This window comes from Coloeus monedula (genome assembly GCF_965178545.1).
Source record: "Coloeus monedula genome assembly, chromosome: 30".
Lineage (NCBI taxonomy): Eukaryota > Metazoa > Chordata > Aves > Passeriformes > Corvidae > Coloeus > Coloeus monedula.
The window spans coordinates 1293793-1307062 of record NC_138810.1 but is presented as its reverse complement, the minus strand read 5'-3'; the positions used below and the strand labels follow the sequence as shown (position 1 = coordinate 1307062).

Sequence of the window (13270 nt, the reverse complement as noted above, 5' to 3'; positions counted from 1 at the left end):
CTGGTGACGTCCAGCGCCTGCCTTTGGGACCCAGGAGAACAAGTTCCCTCTGGGCCGGTCTCTATTCACAGGAATTAGGATGAGCTGGAGATTCTGATTAGTGAGGCTGCTTTGATCCTGGGAGAGGGATCTGGGATCGCAGCCTTGGGAGATCTTCAGGATCTTGGGAAAGGTGCTCTTGTGTTCCCATTGATTTTGGGTGGCTTTAGCAGGAATCAGAGCTTGGCAGTGCCACTGGACATCAGGAGAGTTTCGTTGGACATCATGAGGAACTTTTCCATGGAAAGGATGGTCAGGCACTCCAGTGGGGGAGTCCCCATGCCTGGAGCTATCCAAGGAATAATGATGTGGCACTCAAGGCTCTGCTGGGGATCGGTCCCAGGATGGACTCCATGATCTGGGAGGGCGTCTCCAACCTCCGTCATTCCGGGATTCTGGGATTCTGACAGCCCCAAGGGCCCCATCCAGAGGTCACCATCTCCCAGAGCCTCCTGCTTCCCCTGAGCCTGGAGACTGATCCCCATATCCCACATCCATTCCCCAGCCATGAGCCCGCCCAGACGCTGCGAGGTGTGGGGACAGTGGATGTGGGATCCAGGGCCAGAGCCCCTTGGATCAGGAATCAGAATCACCAGCAGGGCCTGTGCAAACAGAACCTATGGACGCTCCTGCTCCCAAACGCTTTCAATCCAAACACGGCAGTCCAGGCAGGCAGCAGGAGGGATCCCCTGGGATAACCCAGGAGGTGTGGAAATCCCACCAGAACCCGTTCCCAACACATAATTTCACTCACCTGCAAAGGTTTTCCTCTTCCATGACAATATTTGATTTTGTTAAATTTTTTTTTTTGGCACTTTCCAGCTGGAATTGTGAGCCTGGTTTGTTTTCCCAAGGATTCATGGAGGGATTGGTCGTTTGTGGGAGTTTGGCTGCTCTGGGAGTGTCGGAGCCAGTCCTGGGTGTGCAGGGCCAGGCGGGAAGCGGCTCCCAGCGTGGCAGGCAGGGAATTCACTCCCCAAAAAGTCAAAAGTGAGCTCGGTGCCACCAAACCCCAACCCCTGGGGTCACCCACGAGGCCTGGGAGGAATTTACCGGTCAGAGCGGTTGTGGAACAATCCCGGGTTGCCATGGAACAACAACACAACAAAGCCTGGGACACCTCTGGTGGCCACGTCCTGCCCTGCCCCACCTGGCTTCAGCCGGGGCTCAGCCGGGGAAAATCCACCTGGCGGGGGGAAGGGAGCAAAACGGGGAACAGCGGGCAGGGGATGAGGCGCTCTGATCGCACCTGGGTTGCTCGAGGTGCACGGAAGGCAGGCTGGGCTTTGGAGGAAGATGGGCTCACCCTCACCCAAATGCAGGGTGCAGTCCAGCGCCCCAGTGCCGAACTGGGATTCCTGGAGGCTGCTGGGAGCAGCTTTGGGATTCAGGTTGGGATTCACCTGCCTGGATTCACCTGCCTGGATTGATTCACCTGCCCGGACTGCTCCTCCTGTGCCTCTCGTGGTGTGTAAAAGTCCCTGTGTGCTGATCCCGGCTGGAACCCAGCCTGGTAACACCCGGAGCCTGACCCTCGGTCCCACACTCAGCTTCCATCCCCGTTTTCTCGGGACATCCCGGCGCTGTTCCAGGAGCAGCCTGTCCGTGTGAGGCTGGACACTGCCTCTGTGGATGGACAGAGTGACCCCTGTCCTGTCCCCCAGCCCCAGGAGAGGTGCAGGGCCTGTCTGGAACACTCCACTTCTTTTACACTCAGTGGATTATTTTTATAATCCCAGGATCGATTAGGCTGGAAAAGACCTCTGAGATCATCGAGTCCAGCCTGTGATGGGAGCCGAGCCAGGTGCAGGACTGGCAGGAATCCTGCAGGAATCCTGCCCCATCTCTCTCTTCCTGGCTCGAATTCCCCCTTTTCCCTCTTTAAAAAGAGAATTTCCCGTAGCAGCCGGGCTTCTCCTCTCCCCCGGAGCAGGAGGGGTGGATTCTGAGCAGGCTGAGTTTGCAGCCAGCCTTATCTCCCTGTCCTGGGGACAGAAAAGCTGAAGGGTGACACTTTCAGGCCAGACTTTGAAATCTCCTGGGGAATTTACGACCTGATAGCCGAGAGCTGAGGCTTGCTGGGACTATTTAGAAATGCTGAAAGCCCTGAAACCCAGTTTTTTCTCTGCTTTTTCTTCACAGAACCCCAGAATTCAAGCAGGGACCCAGAACGTTAAACCAGGATTTTATTCCTGTCTCCGTTTGAGTGTGGACTAAATGTTGGGTGGGATGCAACCCTCCTTACCCCCCTCGGTTTTAAGGGTTTATTTGAGGGTTTAGCAGGAGAGGGAAGGGCGAACAGATCCCCCCGGGCGGGCGGGCGAGCTCAGGTGCCGCTGGCAGGGCCCGGGCAGTGCTCTGGTTTATATTAAACAGGCAGGACCTGGCGCCGGGGCCCCTTTATCAGCTTTGGGCCGTGCCCAGGGGAGAACCCGCCTGCAGCACTTCCAAATCCGTGTGCGTTCCCCGTGTCCCCCCTGCTCGTTGCAACAGCCCCGTCTGGGCACGGGGAATCCGTAGGGAACGGGGGCCAGAGCTCGGCGTTCGCCCCACGGGTGGCACCGAGCGGGGACACGGCGCCAGGTGTGTCCTGTCCCTTCCCGCGGCCCTTCCCCTCTCCTGCCGGAGGGTGGGAATGCAGCCAGGCACACCCAGCTCCGAGCAGTAAAATGATCCCTGCTTTGCCCTTGGGCCAAGCCCAGCTTTTCTAACGGATAAAAGGGGAGGCAGCGGGAGCGCTCTCACTCCCCTGGGCTCCAGCGCAGCCTCCCTGAGCTTTGGAAGAGTTGAGGGATCCCGACCGGCCCTTGCAGCACCATGTCCCGCTCCGTGACCTTCAGCTCCCGCTCGGCCGCCGGGCCAGCCCTGGGCCAGGTGCGGGTCAGCTCCGTGTCCACCTCCCGCAGCTCCGGCCTCGGCCGCGCCGGCGGCTTCGGCAGCGCCAGCCTCTACAGCCTGGGCTCTGCCGGCAAGAGGGTCTCCCTGGGAGGGGGCAGCTCCTTCAGCGTCCGCTCGGGCTACGGCTACGGGGGAGCGGGATTCGGGGGCAGCCTCAGCCCCGGCGGCATCCAGGAGGTCACCATCAACCAGAGCCTCCTGACGCCCCTGAACCTGGAGATCGACCCCACCATCCAGAGGGTCCGCAAGGAGGAGAAGGAGCAGATCAAGACCCTGAACAACAAATTCGCCTCCTTCATTGACAAGGTGAGGACTTGGGCTGGCTCAGAGCTCTGGGGGTGCTGAACGGCAGCTGGGACCCAGAACTGGTTGAATCACGAACGGGCTCAGGATCAGTCCTGGAGAACGGGGTGGGATTTGCCCACTGCAGCCAAATAATTCTTATTATTCGATGTATTAAAGGCCTGCTGGCATTGCCAACAGAACAGCTATTTGCCCTGCTCGGGCTGCCTTTGCAGCCCTGATTCACCTGGCATTGCCCGAATGGGGGTGCAGGCTCTGCACCCCCACCCCAGCACCCAACCCGGGGAGGAAGAGGCTCCTGGAGGGAGCTGTCCCCGGAGAGCAGCTGGAACCAGGGCCTGCCCTGGGTGTTTATGCTGCCCTGCACAACCTGGCTCTCTTGCACTAATTGACCCTGTGTAAATCCCGCTCTGGCATCCCCAAAATGTGAGGAATCCAGCCCTGGAGTTGGAGCAATTGGAGGCTTTGAGGTCTGGAGCCGGTTTCTGTCAAGTGTCAGCCCAGCAGAATCTGCTTTTCTTTAATTCTTCCAAAGCCTCAGGGTCACAAGCCAGGTCCCAGAGCAGCCAGCCTCTTCCCCATGGTCTCCATGACCCTCCTCCGGTGCTTCCCACGAGCACCCCAATTCCTGGGATAGGGTTACCGCCTGCAGCCCAGTCCTTCCATCCCCTGTAGTGTAAGCTCCCCTCTCTCCCACCATCCCAAATGATCCCTGCGCTCCCTCCCAGGTGCGGTTCCTGGAGCAGCAGAACAAGATGCTGGAGACCAAGTGGAGCCTCCTCCAGGAGCAGAAGACGACACGAAGCAACATCGCTCCCATGTTCGAGGCCTACATCAGCAACCTGCGGCGGCAGCTGGACGGGCTCCTGGCGGACAAGGGGCGCCTCGAGGGAGAGCTCAAGAACATGCAGGACCTTGTGGAGGACTTCAAGACCAAGTAAAGTATCAGTGTCCCCCTGGCAGGGTGGTGAAGGTGCCAGCAGGGCTGGGCACGGATGTCCCCGGCTCCCCTGCCAGGGAGGGAGATGTTTCCTGGCCAGGAATGAGATGTTTAGTCCAGGGGAGCTGCCTGGATTCTTCTTGCTCGTTGTTTCTGGCACCTTGTTCCTGCCTGGGCCAGTGCCCCCGTCCCCTTGGCTTTGCTTTGGGGCCTCGTCAGGGTTGGAAGTGGTGTTTTGGGGCCTCCTCAGGGTCACACGTGGCTCTTCGGGGCGGCCGGAGCCCCGAGAGTTCCGCAGGAGCTCCTGGCTCATTCCCTGGGCAGGGAATGGGGCAGCTGCCCTGCAATTCTTCAGTGACTTTTCAGTGTCACCTGGGAGGAGCCCCAGAAGAAAGGTGGCCTTTGTCCCAGCCCAGCTGGGAAATGCCTCTGAGAAGGGAAGGGAAGAATAGGACGGAGCTGGCAAACTGGATCAGGCAGGAACTGCAAACAAACAGAGCTGATAATCCCGGGGTGTGTTTAGGGAGAGGCAACACCCAGAGATTCCTAAGGAGCTGCTCGGGAATGATGCTCCCCCAGCCCTGCCCGGTTTTTGCGTCTCCGTTATTTCATCCGCAGCCGGCCTTGGGATCTCTGCAAGGAGCTGGTTTGCACCCAGAGGGATGAAACCCCAAAGCTTGGTTACATTTCCCATGGATTCAATCCATGGACTCATGGATTTATTCCTTCAGCCTACAGATCCATGGGAAGCCAAACCCTCTGTGTGCTGAGAGAAGGGAAGCAGGAATTAGGAGCAGAATTAGGATGCAATAACTGGAATGCAGAACCTGCTTCTCCCCATTTATATGGAGAAAATCTTATTTATAAATGGAAAACCTAAACCGTGATGTGCTCTGGGGGTGCTTGTGGCCTCTTTTACGTAGGTCTGGTTTCCACAGGAATTCCCAGGGGATATTTAGGGGAGGAAAGGCTCCAGGGATGAGACCCAGCCCCTCACTCAGGAATTGCAGTGGGAGAGGGTGTGGAGCCAGCCGGGATCGTGCTGCCCCCGGGGCTCAGTGCCGAGGGCTGAGAGTGTCCTGGGCTTCCAGAGGGGTCTCAGGACAATATTGGATGATTTAGGAAGGAAATTCCTCCCTGTGAGGGTGGGGAGGCCCTGGAATGGATTTCCCAGAGCAGCTGTGGCTGTTCCTGGATCCCTGGCAGTGCCCAAGGCCAGGGCTTGGAGCAGCCTGGGATAGCAGAAGGTGTCCCTGCCCTGGCAGGGGTGGGATGGGATGGTCCCTACAAACCCAAATCATTCCATGATTCCATGGTTTGCCAGTTCATTGACCAGCTTGACCCCAGGAAATGAGGAATTTGATGATCTGTTCCAGAAGAATTCAGTGTTTTTACCTCTGTCTGCTGATCCCTCGTGTGCAGAGGTGGTACCTCTGCGTCATTTCCCGGGATTTATTCCTCTGGAATAGCACTGGCGCCTCACTGACCTCCAAAGGGGCAACGTCCATTGCTCCTGGTGTGGATGGGCACAATTCCAGGTCGGAGCAGGAGGGAGGGGCAGGGAGGCTGGGAAGGTGAAGCAGCTCCTGCTTTGGAAGGCAAATTCCAGCTCTGGCCATGCAGGGCCCATGTAAATAAAGAGCCTTAACCTGGCAACAACAATTCCCAAACAGCCCAAGTGCCTCCTGCTCTGCTCTTGGGCTCCAGGTCCCCAGAACAGGGTGGGGCTGGAGGTTTGGGCTGGTTGGGAATGCACAGACAGGTCCAGGTGGGCTCCAAGATCCAGGTTTGCAAATCAGTGCTGGTCCTGTTAAGTCCATGGAGAGGGATTTTTATCTGCTGGAGACCTTTAGGTGAAGTCTTGGAGATTTCAGGCGAGCCCCTCATCTGAGGCTGAGCTCCTAAAGAAGGGGACTCAGCAAGACTGGAATTTGGTGAGGCTTTGGAGAAGAATGAGGGTAATTGATCACCTTCGGCTCTTCCCAGGACAGTGCCGTGTGTTCAACACCTGCAAAATGTTCCCAGCAGTCTGGAATAGGGAAGTGCAGAGTGGAAGCAGCTCCAGCAGGTGCTGGGATCAGCCCAGAGGAGTTTGTGGGATCTGTTTGTGTCTCTCCTGCTTTGTACTGGCTCCCTGAAGGGTTGGTGGGGGCACAGCCTGGGCCCTCCCCGAAGGAGGAGCAGGAATCTTCTGAAGCACAGGAATTTCCGGGGTTATGGAAGGCAGGGAGGGGATGCTCTCCAGGTGGTGGTGGTGGTGTGGAGCAGCTCCTCCAGAGCGGACCTGGGGCACCTCCGGCACACCGGCCTTGGGGAATTGCTGGGCTGGCTCCCAAGAAATGGAGGGATGGGGAAGAGAACTGGGATAACATTCCACTGGGATGTTTTTCCTTTTATCCAGGCTCTAACTTCACAAAAATCCCTCTTTTTTGGCAGGTACGAAGATGAGATCAACAAGCGCACAGCGGCCGAGAATGAGTTCGTGGTGCTCAAGAAGGTACCGTGGGTCAGGGAATCCTCAGAGGGCTTGGGTGGGAGGGGACCTTAAAGTCCATCCCATGCCCACCCCTGCAGGGACACCTTCTGTGGGCCCAGGGTGCTCCAAGCCCCGTCCAGCTTTGGACACTTCCAGGCACAGGGCAGCCACAGCTTTTCCCTGGGATTGATCATCAGCCCTTCCTCCCCATTTCCCCAGCTCGCAGTTCGCTCTTTGCCCTACTCGCAGTTTCCTCCAGCTCTGCTGAAGCTCTGAGGGGCAGAATTCCATCCCACACCTGCCAAAGGCAGCTCAGGGGAGGCCCTGAGGTCTCCACACACGCAGGGAAGCGGTGTTGGATGCCAGAGGTGTTGGAGATGATGCCAGATCTTTCTTTGGCATCTTTCCTGAGGTCTCCATGTCCAACCTGACACTGAACTGACGATCAGGGATCCAGGGGATCCCCAGGACTCTCAGGACCTGCACTCCAGCAGCGTTCAGTGCCCTGGGAGATGAATTGTTGCCCCTGGGGTGTCACTGGGACACCAGAGCTGGTTTGGGGACTCTCCTGTGGAAGCCACCAGAGGCTGGGTGGGCTCAGACATCCAAGCTCCCCAGTCTCAGTGGGTTATCCCTCGTTTTTCCAGGATGTGGATGCTGCCTACATGAACAAGGTGGAGCTGGAGGCCAAGGTGGATGCGCTGACGGATGAGATCAACTTCCTGAGGGCTTTCCATGAGGCGGTGAGGACCCTTCTGCTCCTTCAGAGGGGGAGAACAGGGAATGCTGACTGGGAAAATGAACGTGGGACACGCGATGGGTTCACGGAGTCTTTCCTTCCATGAGCAAAACTAAACCTGCAAGTGAAGCGATTCCTCTGAATCCCCATGGATTGTCACACGGACTTCTCCCTGTCTGGGATGTGGGGTGGATGGATTGCAGACATAACGGGACAGACATTCTATTCGGGATGCTGTTTGTATGAAAACAAGGAAAACGAGTGGTTAGCGGGGATTTGGTGCTGGGGGAGGTGGTGCTGTGGGAGAGGAATGAAGGAAAGCGGCTGTTCCAGGCTCCTTCCTCCGCCCCGTTGTTGGCAAGATCAGGGATTGCCTGAGCTGGACACATCCTTGGGAGAGGTGCTGGAATTTGGCCCCTCCAGGTTCTGCAGCCAGCTGGGCTGTTGTCTAAGGAATGGGGTAACAGTGGCATAAGCAGCTAAAGCAGGGATAAGCAGCTCCAGCTCTGCTGTTGGTTGTTGCTCTGGGCTTTGCAAGGTTGGTTCTCTCCTAATTAATGATTATATTGATAAAATTCTTCTTATCTGCCTCCCTTTCCCTTCTCTCCTTGGTTTCCCTTTTTAATTGGCTTCCAAAAGAGGGGCCCTGAAACCTCGCTGATTAATGGTCTTGGTTATCCTGCAGGAACTTAATGAGCTGCAGGCCCAGATCTCCGACACCTCGGTGGTGCTGTCCATGGACAACAGCCGGAACCTGGACCTGGACAGCATCATCGCCGAGGTGAAGGCGCAGTACGAGGAGATCGCCAACCGGAGCCGCGCCGAGGCCGAGTCCTGGTACCAGAGCAAGGTGAGCTTTGGGAGGGGAGAAGGCTCCAGGGAGACCTTGGAGCCCCTTGCAGCACCTAAAGGGGCTCCAGGAGAGCTGGAGAGGGCCTGCAGTGATGAGACACAGGGAATGGCGTCCCACTGCCAGAGGGAAGGAATTCCTCCCTGTGAGGGTGGGGAGGCCCTGGAATGGATTTCCCAGAGCAGCTGTGGCTGCCCCTGGATCTCTGGCAGTGCCCAAGGCCAGGCTGGACATTGGGGCTTGGAGCAGCCTGGGGCAGTGGGAGGTGTCCCTGCCCATGGCAGGGGTGGCACTGGATGGGCTTTAAGGTCCCTTCCCACCCAAACCATTCCATGATTCCCTGATCTCCAGCTCTGTCAGCACCTGTGGCCCCTGTGCCATGGGGGGGGGCTCTATCCCGCTCATTCACTGCCATCCTGACCCCATCACGCTGTGTCCTGCTGCTCTGTCCCAGTATGAGGCGCTGCAGGTGACAGCCGGGAAACACGGGGATGACCTGAGGAACACCAAGAACGAGATCACGGAGATCAACAGGGCCATCCAGAGGCTCCAGGGGGAGATCGAGAATGCCAAGGCCCAGGTGAGGAGCGGCCCCTCTCCTGCCCTTCTCCAGCCCCAGAACTGGGATCCCTCTGGGGACCAGGGACAGCATCTGAGGGAGCAGCTGGAGCTGTGCCAGGGCAGGGTTAGGTTGGAGATCAGGAAAGGTTCTTCCCCAGAGGGTGCTGGGCACTGCCCAGGCTCCCCAGGGAATGGGCACGGCCCCGAGGCTGCCAGAGCTGCAGGAGCGTTGGGGCAGCGCTGCCAGGTGTTGAATTTCGGGGTTAGGGGGATTTTTAGGGCTGTCATGTGCCAAGCCATGATGGTCCTTGTGCGTCCCTTCCAAATCCAGACCTTCTGTGATGTTAGGAACGTGTCAGGGCTCTGGGTGTCACACACCACCTTGAACACGGTGATTTCAGAGATCTTTCCCAACCTTTGCAATTCCATGGTCTGTAAGAACCATTCCAGGGTGGCTGCACTGCTCGTCCTGAAGGGTTTCAGTTCTGCTGGGGAGGAGGAGCACTGGGAGCAGGGTGACCCTGCCAGGAAGGTGGATTTGGGGGAGGACAAGTGGAAATCACCCCTGGAACACAGAGGGGCCCCCACACAATCCTCGTGCCCTGCTGTTCCTGGGATCACTGTCCACTCCCTTTGCCCAGCAGAGAACACCATCTTTGGGCACACACAGGGATTTGGGGAGCTCTGTTTGCTTTCACTGGGGTTTTATCACTTTATCAGGGCCGTGGCTCAGGCCTGGCCTGGAGCTCCCAGCGCTCCAGATAAGCCCAGTGATTCATCCCGGAATATTTGGTTTCAGGGCAGGGAGGCTCTGGCAGAAGCCAAGAGCTGCCCGGCAGCAGCTCCCGTGGACAATGGATGGGAGCACAAAGCCTCTTTGGAGCCCTTCCTGCCAAGCACGGCGGCTTGGGAGCTGTGGGGGCACAGATGGGGGCTCCCTGGGGCCCCACAGGGCTGGTCTTGGGCTGGGTCTGGGTGTTTGGTAGCTCCAGGTGTGCTCCAGTCCACACCCGCCCACATCTCAGTTGGCCAGAGACTGCCCGGCTCTCAACAAGCTCCGGGGAAATCGGGAGAGAAAACCTGAGCTTTGGTGAACCCCAAGGGATCTGTGGGATGTGGGGGACTGGGAAGCTGAGGATCACCTGAAAAAAGCGTAGCCAGTGGACAGAAACCTGGTCTTCCTTCTGGGAGACCTGGAAGGAGATGAGTTTCCATCTCCATCCAGTGCCCAAAAAACCAGGCAGGGATGAAGTCCCAGGGATCCAGTTGGGCTCCAGATCCACGAAGGGGGGCTGGGCAGCAGAGCCAGAGGTTTGGGGTGCAGGATCCTCCTCCAGGGATCAGGAGCCCCCTGATGTGGCCGCTCCATCCCCGCAGCGAGCGAAGCTGGAGGCGGCCGTGGCCGAGGCCGAGGAGCGCGGGGAGTTGGCCCTCAAGGACGCCAGGGCCAAGCTGGAGGAACTGGAGGCCGCTCTGCAGAAAGCCAAGGCCGACATGGCCCGGCAGCTCCGGGAATACCAGGAGCTCATGAACGTCAAGCTGGCCCTGGACATCGAGATCGCGACCTACAGGAAGCTGCTGGAGGGCGAGGAGAGCAGGTGAGGACGGGTGGGGTGGTGGTGAGCAAAGATTCCCTGTGTTCCCCCCAGGAAGGATCCAGCCCTTTGCTGCCTTTGCCTGGGGACTCTGTGAGAGCCCAATTCCCATTTCCACAAGGAAATGCAGGCAAGGAAACCTTTGAAAAACTGAGTTCTGGTCCTGGAAATGCTTTGGCTGAAGAGCCAAACTGGCAAATTCTGAGGAAAAAAACCCAGGGAAAATAAGCAAAGAAAGAAAAAGTTGGTTTCCATCATGTTTTGTGCTATGGCAGAACATTTCCGAGTGGAAATCCCTGTGGAGTTAGGACAGAACTTCTGTGCTCTGTCCCCCCTGCCGTGGGGATAACAGAGCTGGTCAGTGCAGGGCTGGACAAAGCCTGGGGGGCCCAGGGCTCTTCCTGGGATTAGGTACAGCTGGAATAGTAAATCCCAGCCTTTGTCCTCCTCCTGAACCCCGAGGCCCAAGGAAAGCTGGGTCTGATCCCTCCTTTTCCCTTCGTCTTTTCCAACAGGTTGGCTGGGGATGGAGTTGGCAACATCAACATCTGTGAGTGGATTTTGTTGTTTGTAGCGGTTCCACCTCGTTCTAAACCCATGGAAAAGGGGGCTCAGTGTGCCCCAGTTCACCCAGTTCAGCCCCTCCTTAGTGGGAGCACCCTGAAGCTGGGGGTGGTGCTGGGGCTCCATCCCGAGCTCAGCCCCGACTCATCCGGGCGGAATTGCGTTTGGGGCAGTGCTGATCTTCCTTTCCCCCATTTGGACACGGATAGAAAAGCACTGCTGGGAAATGCATTCCCTGCCTTGGGAATCGGTGATGGCAGAGGGTGTTTGTGCAGCTTGGGAAGTGTTGGATCCTCACCTGGGCAGGAGCTGCTCTCTCAGGGATGCTCCGAACCAGCGGCTCCAATTTCCAGCCACTTAATTCCTGCTGGGAAGTGGGGAACCACGTTCCCACAGCTTTGGGGCACCAGGAGAGGAGCGGAGGGTGTTTGTGAAATGGGATTCTCCATGGATTTTCTAGGGGTTCTCCATGTGTTCTCCAAGCTCAGGGGATCCTGAGCCAGGTTGGGTGATGGAGTGGGAAGACAAGAAGGAAGGACTTTAAACTGAAAAAGGGGAGGTTTAGATGGGATATTGGGAAGAAATTCTTCCCTGTGAGGGTGGGGAAGCCCTGGAATGGATTTCCAAGACATCCAAGAGGATGCCCCATCCCTGGAAGTGCCCAAGGGCAGGCTGGATGGGACTTGGAGCAGCCTGGGATGGTGGGAGGTGTCCCTGCCCATGGCAGGGGTGGCTCTGATGGGCTTTAGGGTCCCTTCCCCCCCAAACCGTTCCATGATCCCATGGGAGCCTTTCCTGAGGGTGCCCAGCTGGGTGCAGGTTCCAGGTGCTCACGTTCCCTTTGCTCCTCTCCCATCCCAGCCATGGTCAGCTCCAGTGGCGGGGGCGGATATTCCAGCTCCAGCGCACTCCTGGGAGGAGGGATCGGAGGCATCCTCAGCCTGGGATCGGGAATGGGCAGCGGGGCGCTCGGATTCTCCTCTGGAGGCTCCTCCAAGTCCTACACCGTCACCACCACCTCGTCCAGCCGGAGAAGCGTCAGGAAGTAACTCCAAGGATGGAGCTCGGCACTCCCAGCACCCGAGAGAGGGAAACGATGGAAAAAAAAGTCTTGGTGCCTTTTGTAGGATGAATTGGCTGCAAAACTCCTGCAGTGCTGAGGCCCTGCCCCTGCCCTGCCTGGGCTTGATCCTGCACTCCTGGAGTTGAACCATTCCTCTGGGAGCAGGATCAAGCCTGAAGGGGTGAAATTTATCCCGGGATGCAGGTGGGGTATCCCTGCTGTTACCCTTGTGCTTGGTACCCCCTGCTCCGGGCTGGATTTCACCCTTGGAAAGGCAAATCCCACGTTTCTGCAAAAGACCAGAAGATTCTCTCCCTCCTGACAGGATTTGGAAGACTCCAATCCCTCAGGCTCCTCAGCCCCCACCGAGGGCTCACCCTGGGTTGGGTTTTTTAAATATACCAGGAAGAAAACAGGTTTGGGTCTCCCCTTATTTTCTGTGGAGATGGGCTCAGGGTGGGGGTCCAACATTCTCCTCTGACTGGAGCTGTTTCTGACCAAAGGCAGCACTGACAGATTGATTCCCAGCTCTTTGTAGCAAAATAACTCCTCAAGAACCTCCCCCACCCTTTCCCTCTCCTTAAATGAAGCCCAAAGCTTGAGGGATCTAAAACTGCTTCAAATTCCACGTGTCCCACTGAAATGGGAGATCAATTCCCTATTTTTGGGTGTCTCTGTTTACCACCCCCTGTTTAAGGGTATTTAGTGATATCTGGAGTCTCCTGCAGTGAGGGTTCAGTTGATGCCCCATTCCAAAAACTCCTTGTTCCTGCCAAAATGGGTCTTCAACATGCCAGGGAAATTGTTGTTACTGCAGTAGGAAGAGTTTTTAGGGAAATAACTCCAAGGACCTGCTCCCAGTCGTTGTGCTGATGTTCAGCCCTGTCCTGGCAGTGTGGTTTGGGTTGGATTTTTACGCTTTTTGTGTCTCTCATGAGTCCTTTAATAAAGTTTCCCTTTTAGCTGCATGTCCAGTCTTAGCCAAGTTCTTCGTGCTGCCCTGGATGCTCAGGAGCTCTGGAAAATATCCAGGGATCACTTCCTGTCATGTCCGGAGCCCGCCCCAGCTCTGTCACCTGGAGCAGGCCCTGGGCACAGTTTGGGGTTTGGGGTTTGGGGTTTGCTGTTGCACAGCTCATTCCGGGCTGGATTTTGCCTGCCTGAAGTCTGGGCAGAGGGACGGGGGGAGTTTGCTCAGCCGTGGTTTGAGCTCAGGTCTGAAATGGAATCTGGTTTTAATGG

General features: G+C 57.2%; 1 protein-coding gene across 1 annotated transcript; it reads left to right on the top strand.

Moving 5' to 3' along the window:
- Positions 1-2856: 2856 nt before the first annotated feature.
- LOC309583472 (keratin, type II cytoskeletal cochleal) lies at positions 2857-12014 on the top strand (the record flags this gene model as incomplete). Its single annotated transcript, XM_082299170.1, has 9 exons — positions 2857-3243; positions 3969-4177; positions 6617-6677; positions 7304-7399; positions 8081-8245; positions 8700-8825; positions 10184-10404; positions 10917-10951; positions 11827-12014. The coding sequence occupies 9 exons, from the start codon at positions 2857-2859 to the stop codon at positions 12012-12014; spliced, it is 1488 nt and encodes a 495-aa protein (XP_082155296.1).
- Positions 12015-13270: the final 1256 nt, after the last annotated feature.